At 40.7% G+C, this 16,971-nt stretch overlaps 1 protein-coding gene across 1 annotated transcript; it reads left to right on the top strand.

The window, feature by feature from the left end:
* Window positions 1-1,075: 1,075 nt before the first annotated feature.
* On the top strand, window positions 1,076-6,644 carry LOC148022806 (putative E3 ubiquitin-protein ligase XBAT35). Its single transcript, XM_087695727.1, has 11 exons — window positions 1,076-1,324; window positions 2,171-2,274; window positions 2,527-2,641; window positions 2,728-2,808; window positions 2,917-3,005; window positions 3,126-3,217; window positions 4,622-4,700; window positions 4,805-4,861; window positions 4,990-5,092; window positions 5,191-5,276; window positions 5,388-6,644. Exons 2-11 carry the CDS (start codon window positions 2,173-2,175, stop codon window positions 6,117-6,119), a joined length of 1,536 nt encoding a protein of 511 aa, XP_087551853.1. The 5' UTR covers window positions 1,076-1,324; window positions 2,171-2,172; the 3' UTR covers window positions 6,120-6,644.
* Window positions 6,645-16,971: the final 10,327 nt, after the last annotated feature.

Genomic DNA, 16,971 nt, shown 5'->3' with positions numbered 1-16,971 from the left:
ATGGAGTACCTAGATATTCCATGGACGTGAACTCACTAGAGTTCAAAAGACATGGGAGTCATCTATTTGGTACATACCGTGTTCTTTGTCATCAGGTCTCTTTTCTCTCACCTCTCACTCTTCTATACAACTGTGCTCTCCTCATAGTCTCTCTCTCTCTCTCTCTCTCTCTCTCTCTCTCTCTCTCTCTCTCTCTCTCTCTCTCTCTCCCCCAGCTAGCGGAGGTAGAGTCAAGGTCAAATTTCGTCGTGTGTGGCTACTATACTTTTAGTGCATGTTTCTAGATGTCCAAGTCAATGGACTTGGGCCGCGCAGTGCTTGAAATAAATCTTTTTCGAAAAAGTTGGAAAACCTTGAAGTGGGAAGATAAAGAGGTTTTCGGTCGTCAAAATTTAGAGGTAATGAGGCAAAAATACACTAAAATTCTCCGAGATCTGCAGGTTTTTTCACCTTCAAATTTTATTTTTAAAGGTAAATTTTGAAATTTGAAGGTGGGATTACATTGTACCTAGGTTTTTTTCGAGCACTGCTTGGGCGCGATGTGGCTCTAATATGCTAGCACAAGTCAAGTTATGAATCTGTGCACGACAGCAGGCTTAGCTGACTTGTCAGCAGCATCTAAAGTCATGACTAGCATCTATCTAGATGTCATGAGTGTCAAGGGTCCCTTGATAACAAGTCGATAATAATGTAAGCATAGGATTCTAAGTACAATATATCAATGTTCATGTGAGATGAGTGGGCAGATATAGACTATGATAGCCGTAGGGGTCCGGGGATGTCATATCGGGCAAAAGTGTAAGGCGATATTGGGGATTGACCTGGCATGAAATTTTGCAGTTTTTACAATTTTAAAAATCTTATTTGTGTTTTGATGATGACGATGATAACGATGGGGGGATGGGGGGCATAGAGGATGATGCGGGGGTGCATGCGAGGTGGCAGTTAGGGAGGGGGGGAAGGGGACACAAGCTGACATCACAATCAACCCAGAGAGAGTTTCCTGTTCCTGCCTCTCTCTCTCTCTCTCTTTTCTTCTTCTTCTCGTTCTACATTTCTTCCTCTCATCCACCCTTCCTTTCCTTTCCATCCAGCCCCCTCCCCCGCCCCCAAAGCGTTTCACGTCTCTCCGGCGCTTTACCCCCTCCTTAAGCCATTGCTTTGCTTTTTATCAGTGCTGCATCCCGCCTTCTCCACTCTCGGCTATGGCGTCGCCATTCCCTTCCTGCGGCTTCTCCTGACACGATTTAGGTGCTACTTTGCAACATTACACAGCTTCCTTGTCGTCTCTCCTCGCTCTGTGATCTTGTCGTTTGTATCTCAGGTATTCATTGAATCCTTAAGCCTTTTATCTGTGAGTAAGCTTAAGTGGATGCTCCTTGCACATGAGAGAGAGAGAGAGAGAGAGAGAGAGAGAGAGAGAGGGAGAGAGAGAGGGAGAGAGAGATTAGCTTGTTCCATTTAGATAGATTCTTTAAAATTCTCCAGAATTTTAGCTTAATTTTCCTTCTACCAAGGACAATTTTCTAAATCTTTAGTAGTTCAGCTTAATCTTCCACTTAGAGGGGCAGATTTTTCTAAAATCTTTAGCAGCTAAGCTCAAATTTCCACCTACAATTTTTCCAGAGCCTAATTATTATTTACAAAGGCCGATCTATCCCTTGGATTTGTTCCAAGCACTCGTGTGAATGTGAGCCCTATGCTAGTTACCTGTGCTCCGCTGGCGTTTTAGCCTCATCGTTCTAACGGTTGGGACTTGAAATTCGGAGGCTTTCTACTAAGTAGAGCAATCCCTGTCTCGAAATGCCATCTCTTTTGGTGCATCATGGAAAAGCTTTCAAAGGATCTGCCTTGGCACAAGATCTGTACTTAACTTGCCTTCTCTTCGAGGACCTCGTTGCTTTCATCTTCTAGGGACTCCGAAAAATTCACGTCTGTACTGGATTCCTATGTGATGTTCGCACAGCTATGTAATGTTTGTCGATGTCACTAATCTTCTATGTGACACCCTCTCTGTGCACTTCTTATGATCCATTGATATACATTTCAGACAGCAACCTGATTTAGTTTGTGTGTGGTAGCTTAGGTGAGGCGAATGGCTTTGGTTACTGTTTAACAATTCAAGTCCTAGTTATTTCACATCTGACTGTTTTCTGGTTATATCATGTAGAAATGGGTGCCACTCAATCCAAAGAAGTATTGCTGTACCAAGGGGTTCAGAATGGAAACCATGACGCAGTGAAGTCTCTTCGACGAGATGGAGCCTCATTGGAGGTTTGATCCTGCTCCTTGTGCTTGATGTCTCCTGTTCGTTTCTGCTGTGCTTTGTTCCGCTTATTGTTCCACGCATCTAACATCAAGCTTCCTTGTTCTCACATTGAAAAAGAATCGCCTCTTCCATCATAACGTTGTCCTGTCCTGTGCTTCTCCGAATTGACAGAGCGACAAGCATTATTTGATTTTGTTATGTCACATTGGCCTTGAATATTGGTTCTTAATTTAAATGTGCGGACTTTTTCTGTTCAGTGGGTTGACAAGGAAGGAAGGACACCCCTCATTCTGGCATGCATGCGCGGTGAATTATTGGATATGGTTATCACCTTGTTAAACCTTGGTGCCAATATGAATGCATACAAACCAGGTCTTTACTTGTGCTGAATGACTTGCTTGATCAACTAACACACTTTGTACTTATACAAGCTGATCTCTGGTGCCTTTTGTATGCAGGAGCACATGGAGGTTATCCATTGCATCATGCTGCTAAGCGAGGTCTTGATAAAACAGTGACATTGCTTCTTTCACATGGAGGTTTGGTATTTTGAAGCTTTGTGCATACCAGCAAAAGTAGAGTGCTGTGGCTGGAACGTGTCAATCAGTATGGCATGCATGGCGTTAACCCTTTGTGCATTGTAACAGCTGATCCATTGGCCAAGAATGATGATGGTCATACACCACTTGACATGGCAAGAAGCAGGGGTCATGCCTCAGTTGTGCGCTTGCTAGAGGTTAGTCCCATCTTGACATAAGAAGAGTCTTTGAGACTTGTGCTTTTTCTTTGTTTGCTAATTTGAGTCACATTAACTTGACTCTGCTTCAGTATTAACATGATGTTGGGCATCTCTCAGGAACATCTGTCTGAGTTCTGTGGAATGTTGCGAGAAGTCTCAGGTCTTGCTATATTGGAGTCTCTGGTGCCTCACTTGGTCACCAAGAAAGTGTAAGCTCCTTTCTGACATGCTACTTGGAAATGCAGAAATGTAAGCTCTTAAAGAACTTTCTGTATATGGCAATTGTTTCATATTCTAAGTCAGCAATGTAGCTGAGTTTCATGAGTCTAGCCAAACCATCTTGTGTAGTTGTTGGTATTGTAGGAACCAATCATATCAATGGGTTTTGATCTTATCTTGCAGTTTTAGATTACTTTCACTAGAAGATTGCTGTAAAAGCATATAATCAGATCAAGATTGGAGAACTATGTCCAGATAGAGGTCTTTTACAATAGTGATCTAAGATAGGAAGTCACAGACACACAGACATCCGTGCATACATGCATGCACTTGCACCCACCTGGTCATTCCACTGGGGTGCACAAACATGCACTAACACGTGCACATTTACTTGGATCACTAGTCAGGATTCAAGCGTGTTGAAATGAAAGAAAGAAAATAAGCACGGTGCTCAGGTCATTTTTGAGCCTTATCTTAAATTCTTAGCTGTCAGCTTTCTGCAACAAATGATTTGTAGAAGTGGAAATCCTGTTGGTGGAAGTCACATACTGTTTGCATTCTACGTGGACAGCTCCAGTGTCCTCAAGAAGGCAAGTGGCCAGCCATTTGATGGACTTACATGGACCACCTTTCATCCTGTTAGCATCAAATGGGCTGTCTTGAGTTCGTTGATTGTAGCCAGGGAGTAACATCACCTCATATGTGTATACTCCAAAGATTGAGCTTTCCAGATCAAAGCTCTGAAGATGTCCTCAATGCTCAGTATCTTGCTCTAATGTTGGTCAAGAAATGCTTGTTGATGCACCAACTTTCTCATCAATAAAAGTCCGTGTCTCCTTGCTCCTGCAGAACATGAAACCTGACAAATCAGTAGTCACAGTGGTCCTTCCCAAACTCCACATCATCTCCAAGTTCACACTAGAGTTCACACCTGTCTGCTCCAAACCATCAAAACTCTATGAACATGTTCATCCAAGCTATCCGCAAGCCGGTTCCAAGCCATTCAAAAATTTGGTCAAAGATTTGAACTGGCTATGCTTAAGTCTATCGACAGGAGAACTTTTGTTTGCCAGATAGCCAAGAGCTATCTTTGAATTGTGACCCCACAAAGAAGTCTGATGGGCAGCAAACTGCATGCCTAAATAGTATATGCATGAACTGTCAGGTGCCCCTACATTTGACTGATTGATCAGGCTTGCAGCAAGGAAGCTGAGCCTGTTGGAGATGCAATTGCTTTGCCTTCCACTTGCTCTCGCTGGCATCAGCCTTGTTTCTATTCAAAACAGAAACCAAAAGCTTTTGCGTTTGTAGGTATAAAATATTCTAGAAAACCTTTAGACATAAATAGTGTTGGAATATTAAGGGCTTAGGAATAATGTTCGGCCTGTCTGCAGTTGGGTGGTGCTGTTGCAAAATGAGTCACGACCAAGGAGAGGGCCTGCATATGAGCTGGCAATTTACGAGTCTCCAAAGGTATGCCTACAATTCTTGAAGAATCTCGATATCATAGAAGCTGACTCTTGGAAATAGAGATTTTCTTTCTTCTCATGTTGAGAGGTCAACATTTGGGTCTTCAGGTCTGTCTTTGGAATGGGAGACGTGCATCATCAACTCATCCTGCAGGGCTATGCAATGTAAGCAATGCACACAAGTCCTTTTCAAAATTGGTTTTACTTGGTGAGAGTCTCATTTATGCTTAACTGATGACTGGTATGTTGCAATACCCTTATCATCTTGAAATGTATTTTTATGTTGACGACAGGTGCCACAGCCAAAAACAACTATTCCTTTGGCAAAAGCAGAGATTGAGGAACCAAACTTTAACTCTTCAGATCCAGTGCTATACATCACAGATAAAACTCATAGTGAGCTTCTGCATATAGGGAGTATAATTAGAATTTACCAGACTTTAGTGTGCAAGTGATTATTGAAACTAATTTTACTCATCTCATAATGGAACCAGAAACAAAATATAAATTTCTTTCTGGAAATAAAGGGGACAATGCGCAGCTCGAGAGGTTATATCAAGCTTGCAGAAGACTTACTCAGGTTAATATGGTCGAATCAACTTTGTAGTGTTTATTGCTGGGACTTGAAAGGTTTCAGTCTGTTGATCTCCACGGAGCTTCGTTTGTAACAACCAATGTCTTGTAAGTGCAGAATGGAAGAGCACTTGGGATAGGTGATACTCTGCCTACAGCAGGACATTCCCAAGGTTCACAAGGCAATCCATCACAGATCCATCCAATCAGTTCACTCCCTTCAACACACAGGCAACCTATATTGCAGTCAGTCTCAGCTCCTGCCTCAGACTCACATACTAAACCAAAGATCCCTGCTGCAGAGACTATACCTGAGGAATTAGCATTGGCACTAGCACTTGATGAATCAATTCGAACAGCAACAGAAGAAGGCATTCCTCTTTCACCAGATATGTCACGTGTAGTTCATGATGGAAGCGACTACAAGAGATGGGATGTGGCAGATGGATTCTGGAAAGATATGAGCCTTTGTGATTCGACGAAGCAACACAAGTTAAAGGAAAGTGATTATAGTGGATGGAAAGTAGAGCAAAAGGTGCAAAACGCAGGACCAAGTGGCCTCTATTCTGCAGACTCTGCTGCAGGTGCTGTGGTTCCACCATCAGCTCCCCCTCTTCACTACCCCACATTGGCAGAAGTTTCTACAGCAGTACAACATGCTGGAATGAATTCTGATAGGACAAGTGGCATGTGTGTTGTTTGTTGGGATGCCCCTACAGAAGGTGCATGCATACCCTGTGGACATTTGGCAGGTTGCATGAATTGTCTGAAGGAGATAAAATCCAAGAGATGGGGGTGTCCTGTATGCAGGTGTGAGATTGGACAGATAATCAAAGTTTATGCCGTGTGATAGATATTGTTCATATCTGTACTGCTTACAAGTGGGTTGAGGTAAACAATAGAGATTCATTTAGCTGACAACTGAAGACAACATTCTTCAGTGTGATCAGTGGAGGCTTGTACATAGTAAGTTGGCTACCTCCTCCCTAAGGTGGTTCAGAACTGTCAATCATGTTCAGGTGTACAGTGAATATTATGGATAACTATTATAGGTGCTGGATTCGTTGTGTAGAGTTAAAATACTTGGTGTTCTAACCTATTATCTCCTGCTTTCAAAATTATGGAAGGCTTATGGAACATGGCCAAGATATGCAGCAGGCTGGAAGCTTGAATATTCTCAATTGCTTGCCAAAATGGGCTCCAGTGGGTTGCTTCTGTTTTATAGTTGAAGTGACCCCTGTGCTTTTGAAGCACTAGGGAGAGTGCAGTGCCCTCTTCCCTTCATCTGTCTGGGTTCTCCTTCTCAGGCTCCATAGGTGCCAGGCTGGGGGCACATCTGTGAAACTAGGACTTTATTAATTAACTTTGCGCACAAGATTCTGTGTCAGCATCAGTAAAAGTAGAAATTTGTTGCCCTGCACAGTTAACAGTCAGTGGGTTTGGTAGAGCTCATCCATAGCCTTGGTAAGATGGGCAAGGAAGCTCCCTTGAAGGTGGCGAGTCTAGGTGTGTGTTGGTTTCATGTTCTAGCAATCTCTGTAACAATGCTGTCATATGCTTTTGTGCATATCCTTTATGTAGTGATAGTGTCACAGGACTAGTTGCAATAACATGTCTCCTGTGTCTGCTAGATCAAATGTTTTATAGATGTTCATCAATCTTTGTGCCAATGCTATTATGACTTGCCTTGAACTGAAGCAAATTGAGTCAACTGCCTCTACTGTAGACAAGGCGAGGCGATGAGATTTTTTGTAGTGATAAATTCTATGCTGACTCAGCATTAAGGTAATGCATTCATTGTGCTACACAGCCTATTCAGATATTGATGTGTTTCTCTTTGGCAAGAGAGAACTTCTTTGGGTTTGTTGTGATGTAGCACTTCTGACACCTGCTTTCATTGTCTTGTCTTGTCTTGTCTTAGGGGCCTTACAATTCTGCAGCTCTGTGAGCGCTGATAAGAGTGTCACCTTGATGTGGTGTTGGTGCATGTGCACATTTTCTTGGTCTCTATAAGAAGTTCAGGCTTTTGGACCTAGTCGATCCATGGCAACATGGTGTTCTATGTTCCACAGACCATGCCCATGGGGGTGTGTCTGACTCAAGCAATTGCTTTGATGGATTATAGCTAGTCTTGTAGATAATTTTATTTACTAGTAATCATAGGCATGGTGTTTCCATGTGTTTCCCAGATGATTTTGTTGTCCATGATCTCATAGTAGTTACCACTGTTGCCCGGATTGCCTTGCAAGAAGTGACACAGTTTATTCACTTCATGTTGTGGAAAAAAGGCGCTACATATTTTGGTATCATAAGGATTTCCTGGAGTCATCTATGTGCTTGTAAACAAATGGGGGGTTGTGCTATTTTAGATGTCAAGGAAGAAATGGTAGCCCTTCTATAGATTTTTTCCTTGGAAGGCATGGGTACTTTGGATGGCAACACTTGAATTCAAGCCTTACGGTGGCACACACTTAAATGTTACTCAACCCATAATATGAAATCATCCCCTATGGTTGGCTCATCTTGTTTGCACTTGGCAAGTGGTCCACTTAGAAGTCCTCTTGGTGTCTCTTAGAGAAATGTGTCGCGATAATTCCTTGCCAATTGAAATTTTGGTTACTTCTAGAATTGTTTTAGGGTGCAAAATAAGAAGTTTTCCTAGTTGAAACATGATGGCTAGTCTTTATTGGTGATGTGCTAGAGCTTGAAGCATTACTTTTATGGTCATTTTGTTTTAGTGAAAAGAAATTTCATGTGCGTAGAGGAGGGCACTATGATGTACAAGTAGCAATTTCAAAATCTTTGCTTGTTTAGTATAGCTTATACATCTTGGACTTGGAAAACTGTTGGTAGGATTGAAAAGTTAAAATAAGCAAATCCTGGAGAGTGTGTCTATGAGTAGGATAAGGGGTGAATTTTTGCCCGAAAGCTATTTTTTAAGAGGTTTTCTTAGTCATCGTGCTAAATTTTTAGACTTGAAAACTCAAAAATAGCTCATATACAAAAGTTCACATATTTTACCTAACATTCACCCAAAGGGGTTTCTCTTAACATTCACCCAATTTTCTAAACTCTTTTACCATTGATCAAGCAAACATTCGCCCACCTATCTATAAACTAAAAAACATGGGGGTACATGAACATGGAGAGAGAAGGAAAGTGAGAGATTACAATGAAAGAAGAGAATGGAAGGATAAAATTTGCACCAAACATTGAAGAAAGCTAAATACAATGAGGATTGGTTGTGCTTACAAACAGAAAGTGTCAATGGGGGCATTGGATAAAGTTGGTGATGGATGATAGTGGAAGATGGAGAAGAATCCTATATGTCGGAGTGTGCTGAAATTTGCAAAGGAAACTTGAGAATGACCAACCAACTGAGAGAGGTCAACTACACATAGGTAGAAATGCGAAAAACTAGTTGAGTTGATCCAAGAGGAGCAATAAATGCTGGTTGACTAAACTAGTTGCCTCATCCTATGTGGTGTGAATATAAGTAAACAACCACCAAAAAAGAAATACACTAAACTGGAAGTTGATGGAGGATGATGAATGGTTATTAGATAGGGACAATTCTTTATGGGGTCTCTACAAGGGCAGAGCTTGGTGGAAGTTTGCAATGATGGTGGATTGGCACAATGCAACCCTTTCTAAATGCGAAGTCTTCAAATTTGGTGTACATTAGTTGTGTGAAGCTCCATGAATTTGTGGGGTTGTGTATTCAAAAACCCACCCCAACTTTATAGGATTCACATTGCCACATGCACACCAGTTTCCCGCTTTCTACACTTTTGGGGATATTGGCATAATTGGACTATATCAGTAATTCTTTCTTTTTTGATTCCACTTTTCGTAGGCATAGCCATATCGACCATTTTCAAGGTCTCCTACAATGGCAATTGAATATCATCAGGTATGCAAGTCTTCTTACTAGGGATGCTTTGGCTCCCTGGCATATTGCCATCTTCTCAATCACTTTGTGTGGTATTCACTAGTCATGTGACTCTTGTACATTCTTGTAATTAATAAAATTACCCATGAGAGAGAGAGAGAGAGAGAGAGAGAGAGAGAGAGAGAGAGAGAGAGGATTGATCTTTAAATTTTGGTAAAGCCTATTACATCAACCTAATACTAGGCGCTCCACACATACATTGTCTTGGTTGATATACAAAACATAATCCAAACTTCAAAAGCTTTGGCAACTTAGATTAATACAATGTTGAATACACATAAATGCAATGCATGGAGATGTGGCACTCAACTAATATATAGGGAGTGGAAGACCAACAATAACAAGATCAAGCTTGAATGATATATTCTCAAAACCCATATGACCATTTCTCAAAGTTTCTTAAAGGCATCTAACTGTGATTTCTATTCACATTCAGCCTATCATGGCATGCATATTATCCTTATGCACTAAGCCTACAACATTACAAAAATTATATGTGTGTGTTTAATACATGTGCATCTATTTGTGTAGTATCATAATTGAGTTACATCTCTTGCTCATTATTTTTATTTTCTCTCCTCTCTTTTTCTTCCTTATGCCTTTTATCTTTCTTCATCTCGTGTGTGTGCATGTTGTGTAAGTGTGTGTGTGTGTGTACATTTATATATTTGTGTATGGATGTGTATGTCTATATATATGGGTGTATACATGCTTGTTAGTATGTATTTTATAAATGTGTATCCATTCTCTCCTCTACTCTTTTTCTCTCTTACATATATGTTTAAATGCATGTGAGTGTATGTGTTTTATACATGTGTGTCCATTTGTGCAGTCTCACAAGTATGCATACTCTCCTTATTATTTTCTCATTTATTTTCTCTCTCTTGTCTCTCCTTTCTTTTCCCTCTCCTCTCTCTTCTTTTTCTTCTTCTTCTTCTTCTCATTCTTCATACACACATATACACATGTATATAAGTATGTATGAATGAGTGATACACATACATATATATATTTTATATATTTTTATTTTTTTAATGCTCCTTGTCTGTGTGCACGTGTACACACACATATATTGGTATACATGTGTATACATGTATGTATATATATGTGTGTCTATTTGTATGGTCTCGTAAACGTATATCTTCTCTCTCTCTCTCTCTCTCTCTCTGTGCCTCCTTACACTTTCCTTCGTCTATTTGTATAGTCTCGTAAGCGTATATCTTCTCTCTCTCTCTCTCTCTCTCTCTCTCTCTCTCTCTCTCTCTCTCTCTCTCTGTGCCTCCTTACTCTTTCCTCATCTCTCATATTTCTTCACCTCATGTGTGTGTGTGGATACATGTTTTTACATATGTATGCATTGTATGTATATATGTGTGTATATGTGTTTACATGTGCATGTGTGCATGTTTTATTAGTGTGTGTCCATTCTCTTTTCTTTACTCTCTCTCTCTCTCTCTCTCTCAAGTTTTTGTCTCTCAAATATATTTGTGTGTATGAATACATACATGTGTATATACATGCATACATGCATATATGTGTATATATTATTCATGTGTTCTCATAGTCTATGTATATTTATGTGTGGTTTTGGATTATATATACATTGTATAAACATGTTTAACCATTAAAATTATTATCTCATTCTATATGTTGCATTAAAAAAGAAATCAAACTTTTTTTAAAAATAGTGTATGTGCATTTGTGGATGTTTTTAGCATATGTACACATTGCATACACATGTTTAACCATTAAAATATCATATCAGATCATATATCTAATTAAAAAAGAGAGAGCCTATAGAGACGAGCTCACGCTCAACCGCCAAGACCCACGGATCGCTTATTGTTCAAGTATTTCAAGCGAACACCTATGGCTATCTCTCACCTAGCCGACACACCTTCAATCGTATTGGGGTGTATTGAGCTTACCTCGATGCCCAAACGAGTTGCCTCCTCCCTCAAGCACACCGGTAGCTCCATGATTCGAGATGTGAGCTCAAGTATTCTCAAGCCTCCACCTCTAAGCTTCATCCTCCATAGCCGCACGCGAGACAAGAGAAGAGAAGAAGAGAGGAGATGATGGAGACCTTCACCTCCAAGATCCTTCACCCTCATGCATTCACTCCCTCACACTCTCACACTTCCTCTCTCAAGCATACACAATCAAGCAAGAAGGAGAAGGGAAGAAGATGAGTCCACTTTGCCACACACCAAAGAATGAGCTTCTCATTCACTTTCTGAGTTTATATACAAAACCTTAATTCCTTTTGGGCGGTCATCCCCTTTTTTACATGGCCGGCCGTGGCCCTCCCCAGGCCCTCTTTTCCATTGTCCTTCTAACTTTTTAGCTTCCTTTCTACTACCTGTCTACCCTTACAATTTGCACAGAAGGGAGCTTGGTGCTCTTTTACAAAACTTTTAGGAACATCTTACATTTACAAATGCGCTTTTGCCTTTGACTTAGCTTTTGAGGCCACTCTTGCGCTTTCGGCCATTTCCCTTTTTGCTTCTTCCATTGTGTTTGATTTCCTTCTGGGCCGCCTCTTTTAGCTCTTGACTTGTGTTTTTCTACTTTTTTTGCTTTTTCTTATTCTAAGGATAACATTACCCCCCTTCTAATTGAGTGACAGTCCCATGGCATTGATGGGTAGTAGTTGGAAGGTGGGATGGGTGTTGCTAAATGGCTTTTTGAGTTTGTATACAAGCCCTTGCGGGAGATGGTGTAAGTCGATGATGATGTGGTTTCATGGGGATTGGTCTTGGGAAGAAACTGATCAACCAATTCAGGTGGTGGGGGGCCAAGGGTAAATTGAGTGGATGATGGGGTCTCCGAAGTTGATGGATTGCAGCATTTGTATTCACCTGAAAAGAAAAGAAGGTGCACTATCTCGGGGTGTGTCTACCTTACCATGTGGTGCATTGTGCTCATGCTAGAGGAACTGGGAGTTGGATTGAACCACAAGTGTTGAATGTTGAAACGACCTCAGTTTTTTGGTTGTTTTTTGTTGTTTTTGTGGGTGAATGGTTGATTTTACATGATGATGGATTAGTTTGGAAGTGGTTTGAGAGTGTTTTGGATAGGGTGGAATGGTTTTGATAAGCTCATGATGTTTTTCAGTAGAGATATGAGGTTCTGTGAGGTTTTGTTATATTCTGTTGATGTCATGATAGTGTCTGATTGGTTCTGATAGCTCCTATTTTGTTCTGTTTTTCTTTTGTATGGAAGGATGGAGTAATGATTGATGAAGTTTGAGGTTATTTGAAAGCTCATTGAATGGTTTTTGATGGTTTTGATTGGTTTTAGTTGAGCTGGATGTCTTATGTTGACCTTCTATAATCCTCTGTTGACCTTCTGTAGAGCTTGTGTTCGTGTTCTATTCTGTGTATGCCTCTGTATGTGTTCTGTTGGATGAGGGTGTAGTATGGAAAATTTTCCTAGCCTTGGAAAGAGGTGAATTCAAGTTCAGAAGAGCTCAAAGAAGTAGAAGAAGTAGCTGCTGAAGACTCAAGTGAAGACTGGAGTGAAGTGATAGTAGTGAGTTATGAAGAGTCAGTGTAGTGGCTATGGTGACCTTTCATATCAAAGATACCTCTTGGGAGAGGTATTCACGACCAAAGAAAGGTTATTGTGAGTGATTATTGAGTATTGTAGTGAGGATATGATGTAATATTGAGAGAGAGAGAGAGAGAGAGAGAGAGAGAGAGAGAGAGAGAGAGAGAGAGAGAGAGAGAGAGAGAGAGAGAGAGAGAGAGAGAGAGTCAGAGAGATAGCCAATTCTATGCAAGACAATGAATTTACCTATAAGAGATTATGAGAGAAAGCTATGGAATCTTTGAAGATGAATAATATGTGATATCTTTTCATTCAAAGTGATGTATTATCTTGTGTTTTTGTGGTCTATCAAAGAATTCTATGAAGAATATGAAGAGTATGATGGATTTTGTTAACGTTAAAGCCGTGGGAGAATTATTTCTATGAAGCTGTGTAAAGATTTCTTGCTCGTGGTGTTCTTTTCTTTGTTGAGATCATATCAAATATGAAAAAGATGGTTGTTAATAGCACAAGATAGATTTTCTTATAGTAGAAACCCCGTTTTCTTAGTGTTCCTCTTGGGGCTCCATGTTTTTGGTGCACAACCGGGGAAAACTGCCATCAACAAGCATTAGAAGAGGCTGAAAATGAAGGAAATGGCATTGCCAAGAAGAGAAGAATTCAACTAAGATACAAATAGGGCCGTAGTACAGTGCACCGAATCGACAGTGACCGTAGACGACAGTGCCTCAAATGATGGTTCAACCACAACAGCAGTGGCCTCAAACAGTTCCCCCAATGGCGACTCAACAACAGTGAAATCCTACAAACTAGAATCAACAACTCCTAGTTTCAATAGAAGCTTTGAATCAAAACTAGAACAGAGGACCCTCTAGAGGATCAACTCAACCAGTGTATGCAGTAACTATAGAGGCTTCCCAAAACCCTACTACAAATATGAAGGATTACCTGTCCAATTCAATTGCAAGTATCAAGAAAAAGCTTATGGATGTGATTACATAATATTTACAAATACTGAAGGTGAATACTACCAATATATTCACTCCTCCGAGAGGTGGGAGAGATGTGATGTCGTCTAATACATGGTGTGGAAAGTGCCATCAAGCGGGACATTTAGCCATTGAATGTACCCGAAAACCAACCATTCTTGGAGCCTTCTGTTCATACTGTTTGAAAAAGAACCATACAGAGGATATCTACTCTTTGAAGGAGATGCACAAAAGAAGAAATAAAGATGAAGAAGCAAGATTTAACTTGTTGGAATCCAAAATGACAATGTAGGACATTGGACCAAAGCCTAGGGAATTTGGTCCTAATTTTGGCATGAGAGGAGGTTTCCCTCTTAGAGTTATAGAGGATGACAGTCTGGTAGTGGCCAGATATTAGAGGTGGAGTGTTATAGATGTGGAGAAAAAGGTCATATCTCACCGACTGTCCAAACCCTAGAAGGTCCATGGACTACAAGCCCTTATGCAGTCGATGCAAAGGAGAAGGCCACACTGCAAAAGACTGTCCAAGTCTAGCTTCTGTCAAAGCTACTCCTGATACTCAACAGAAGACCTAAGAACCTGATTCCAATTTGGTGGAATTGGAAGTTGCTGCAATAACGCGTGCAAAGAAAGGAGAACCCGCAATTCCAAAAGATAATATTCCAATTTGGTGGAATTGGAAGTTGCTGCAATAATGCGTGCAAAGAAAGGAGAACCCACAATTTCAAAAGAGAATATTCCCTCTTCTAAGGCCTTGAAGTTCAACCTTTCTAGGGAGAAAAAAAATAGTATAACATATAGAACAATGTAGTACAGAGCACTATAGAGCCATGGAGAGCTACAGAGACAAGACATGAGGTCCAAGAGCTAGAGGATGCTGAAGTACCTCATGAAGGAGAAGAAGCGCATATGTTGCTGCTTCTAAAAGAAAAAGGGAAGATAAAAGTGGGTGTGGTCCCATTCCCTAGCCGTTTGGAGAAGCATGTGGATCCTATCAAAGAATATGATTTGGTCAAAGACCTAGACACTTTTAAACCAAACCTAACATTGCGCCAACTGCTGATGTTGTCTCCTAGCTGTTAAAAGAAATTCAAAAGTATACTAATGAGAAGACGAGGCTTAAGGATTACTCCCTCCATAGCAACAACCAAGTCCAACAAAGCCCCAGAGCCTGTGAAGGAAGTGGATGTAGCTAACGCCTTCATGGATCCCTAGAAATTGGTGTGTGGATTGAAGGATGCTTTATAGTAGACACATTAATTGATGGAGGCTCATCAATAAACATAATGATGGATGTGATAATGAAAGATCTAGGCTTGCAAGGAATGCAGCCTCACAGTGGCTTATCTGATTGACAGACCAAAGCATAATCAAGCCTTTGGGCATTCTCCCATATGTGAAGACAACCCTCATAGGAATGGATTATTGGCTGACATATTTGGTAGTAATACCAAATTCCTATGGGACCACATACCCTTAGTTGCTAGGAAGACCTTGGCTTTTTGAAGCAAGAGTAAGGATGGATTAGTTCAAATGAACCCTAACCCTAGGCAAAGGACCCAATAAAGTGATGTTGAAGTTGTATGGATCGCAAAAAGGAAATGGATCCACGTCCATTGAAGTCTTAATAGATTCCTCCAATGAAGTAATAAATGGTACAATGAAGAAATAGATGGTACATTAGGAGACGAAGAAGCTATCAAACAAAGCTTTCCCAAGAAAACAGAGGCATAGTCCTTGACAGTGGGCACTGTAAGCCAACTGCCAAAAGAAGCAAAGACTTTGTCAATGGGTGAATACCTCCTGCTGCCTGAACCCGAATTGACTTTTGAAATCACCTATGACAACGAGATAGAAGCATGGATGTACTATTCTCCTTGTTACATGGCCGTAGCAGAGCTAGAGACAGATGTAGAAACAGAGACAAAGACAAAGATAGACGTAGAAGCAGAAGTAGAGGACATAATAGAGAGTCTGTTTTTCTCTTATAGAGCCCCCACAAAGGCAAAAATAGAATTTGAAGAGGACGAATATGATAATACAGAAGAAGACTATGAAAGCGAGCTACAATAGTCTATTCTCCTCGTTGCAGAAGGCAGAGATGAGCAAGAAGTTCCAGAAGCCTCAAAAGTCGAAGATCCCTTGTAGTTGACATAATGACTATGGTACCCTTTGGATTAATTAATGAGTCATATCATATGCAAAACCTCTATAAGAAATGGATTAAGAAGAATAATCCTTCTTCTTTCCACCTTAATCCATCCCTTCCACAAGAAGATGATAACAATGCACCTTGCCAACAACCACTAGTTCGGCAGTTTAAATGGAACTCAAAAGGTTTGTGTTATGTGACGTTCTTGGATGCATCCTCGGAAGACGAGTCCTCGAGCCAAGAAGTAACTCATCTCCAAACCAAACCCAAAACCACAATGATACCCTTTTAGCTTCCCAAAGAGAGCATTAAATCTCCACTAAAAGAAGAAGTTGGTTCCAGCGGATCATCAAAAGAGGAGACTATTCCCTTGAAGGAGTTGGATCTATATCCAAAAGCCGTTCGTGGGATATTCATTCGCGAAGTGGAAGGTGAAAAGCAATTAATGTTCATGGATACTAAACATACTGAACGTCACCTAAAGGTGGGTATCAATCTTCCATAAGAAAAACTATTGGTCCTGCATGACCTACTAAAGGAGAACTTGGACGTGTTTGCATGTTTGTACAAAGATCTAAAGGCGATTGATCCCATAGTATCCTAACACTACATTGACCTAGAGCCTGATGCCAAGCCGGTGAGGATAAGAGAGAGGCATATGAATCCAAATTACTCTATCGTCGTGAAAGCCAAATTACTGAAGCTCCTTGAAGTCGAGTTTATCTATCCAGTGGCTAAAAGTGAGTGGGTTTTTCCCATTGTGGTAGTGCCCAAGAAGAATGGAAAACTGTGAATATGTGTGGACTTCCGGAAGTTGAATTCCAAGACAAAGAAGGATCATTTTCCTATCCCTTTCATAGACCAATTGTTGGACACAGTTGCAAACCATGAGCTCTATTCTCTCTTGGATGGATTCAGTGGATACAATCAAGTCCAAATCGCAAAAGAAGATCAATCCAAAATAACCTTTACAACAGAATGGAAAACCTATGCTTACAGAGTGATGCCGTTCGGGCTCTGGCTACATTCCAACAAGTGATGATGGCTGCATTTCAAA

Source organism: Lygodium microphyllum, chromosome 16 (assembly GCF_053477565.2).
Source record: "Lygodium microphyllum isolate KBCC chromosome 16, Lygodium_microphyllum_v1.1.10, whole genome shotgun sequence".
Classification (NCBI taxonomy): domain Eukaryota; kingdom Viridiplantae; phylum Streptophyta; class Polypodiopsida; order Schizaeales; family Lygodiaceae; genus Lygodium; species Lygodium microphyllum.
This window is presented reverse-complemented; position numbering and strand designations above follow the sequence as displayed.

Excerpts from the sequence above, each read along its gene's own strand:
- LOC148022806 (XM_087695727.1), top strand. The coding sequence starts at position 2,173 with ATGGGTGCCACTCAATCCAAAGAAGTATTGCTGTACCAAGGGGTTCAG. Across the intron at positions 2,642-2,727 it reads TATGAATGCATACAAACCAG|GAGCACATGGAGGTTATCCA; the intron begins GTCTTTACTTGT and ends TTTTGTATGCAG. Across the intron at positions 3,006-3,125 it reads CAGTTGTGCGCTTGCTAGAG|GAACATCTGTCTGAGTTCTG; the intron begins GTTAGTCCCATC and ends GGCATCTCTCAG.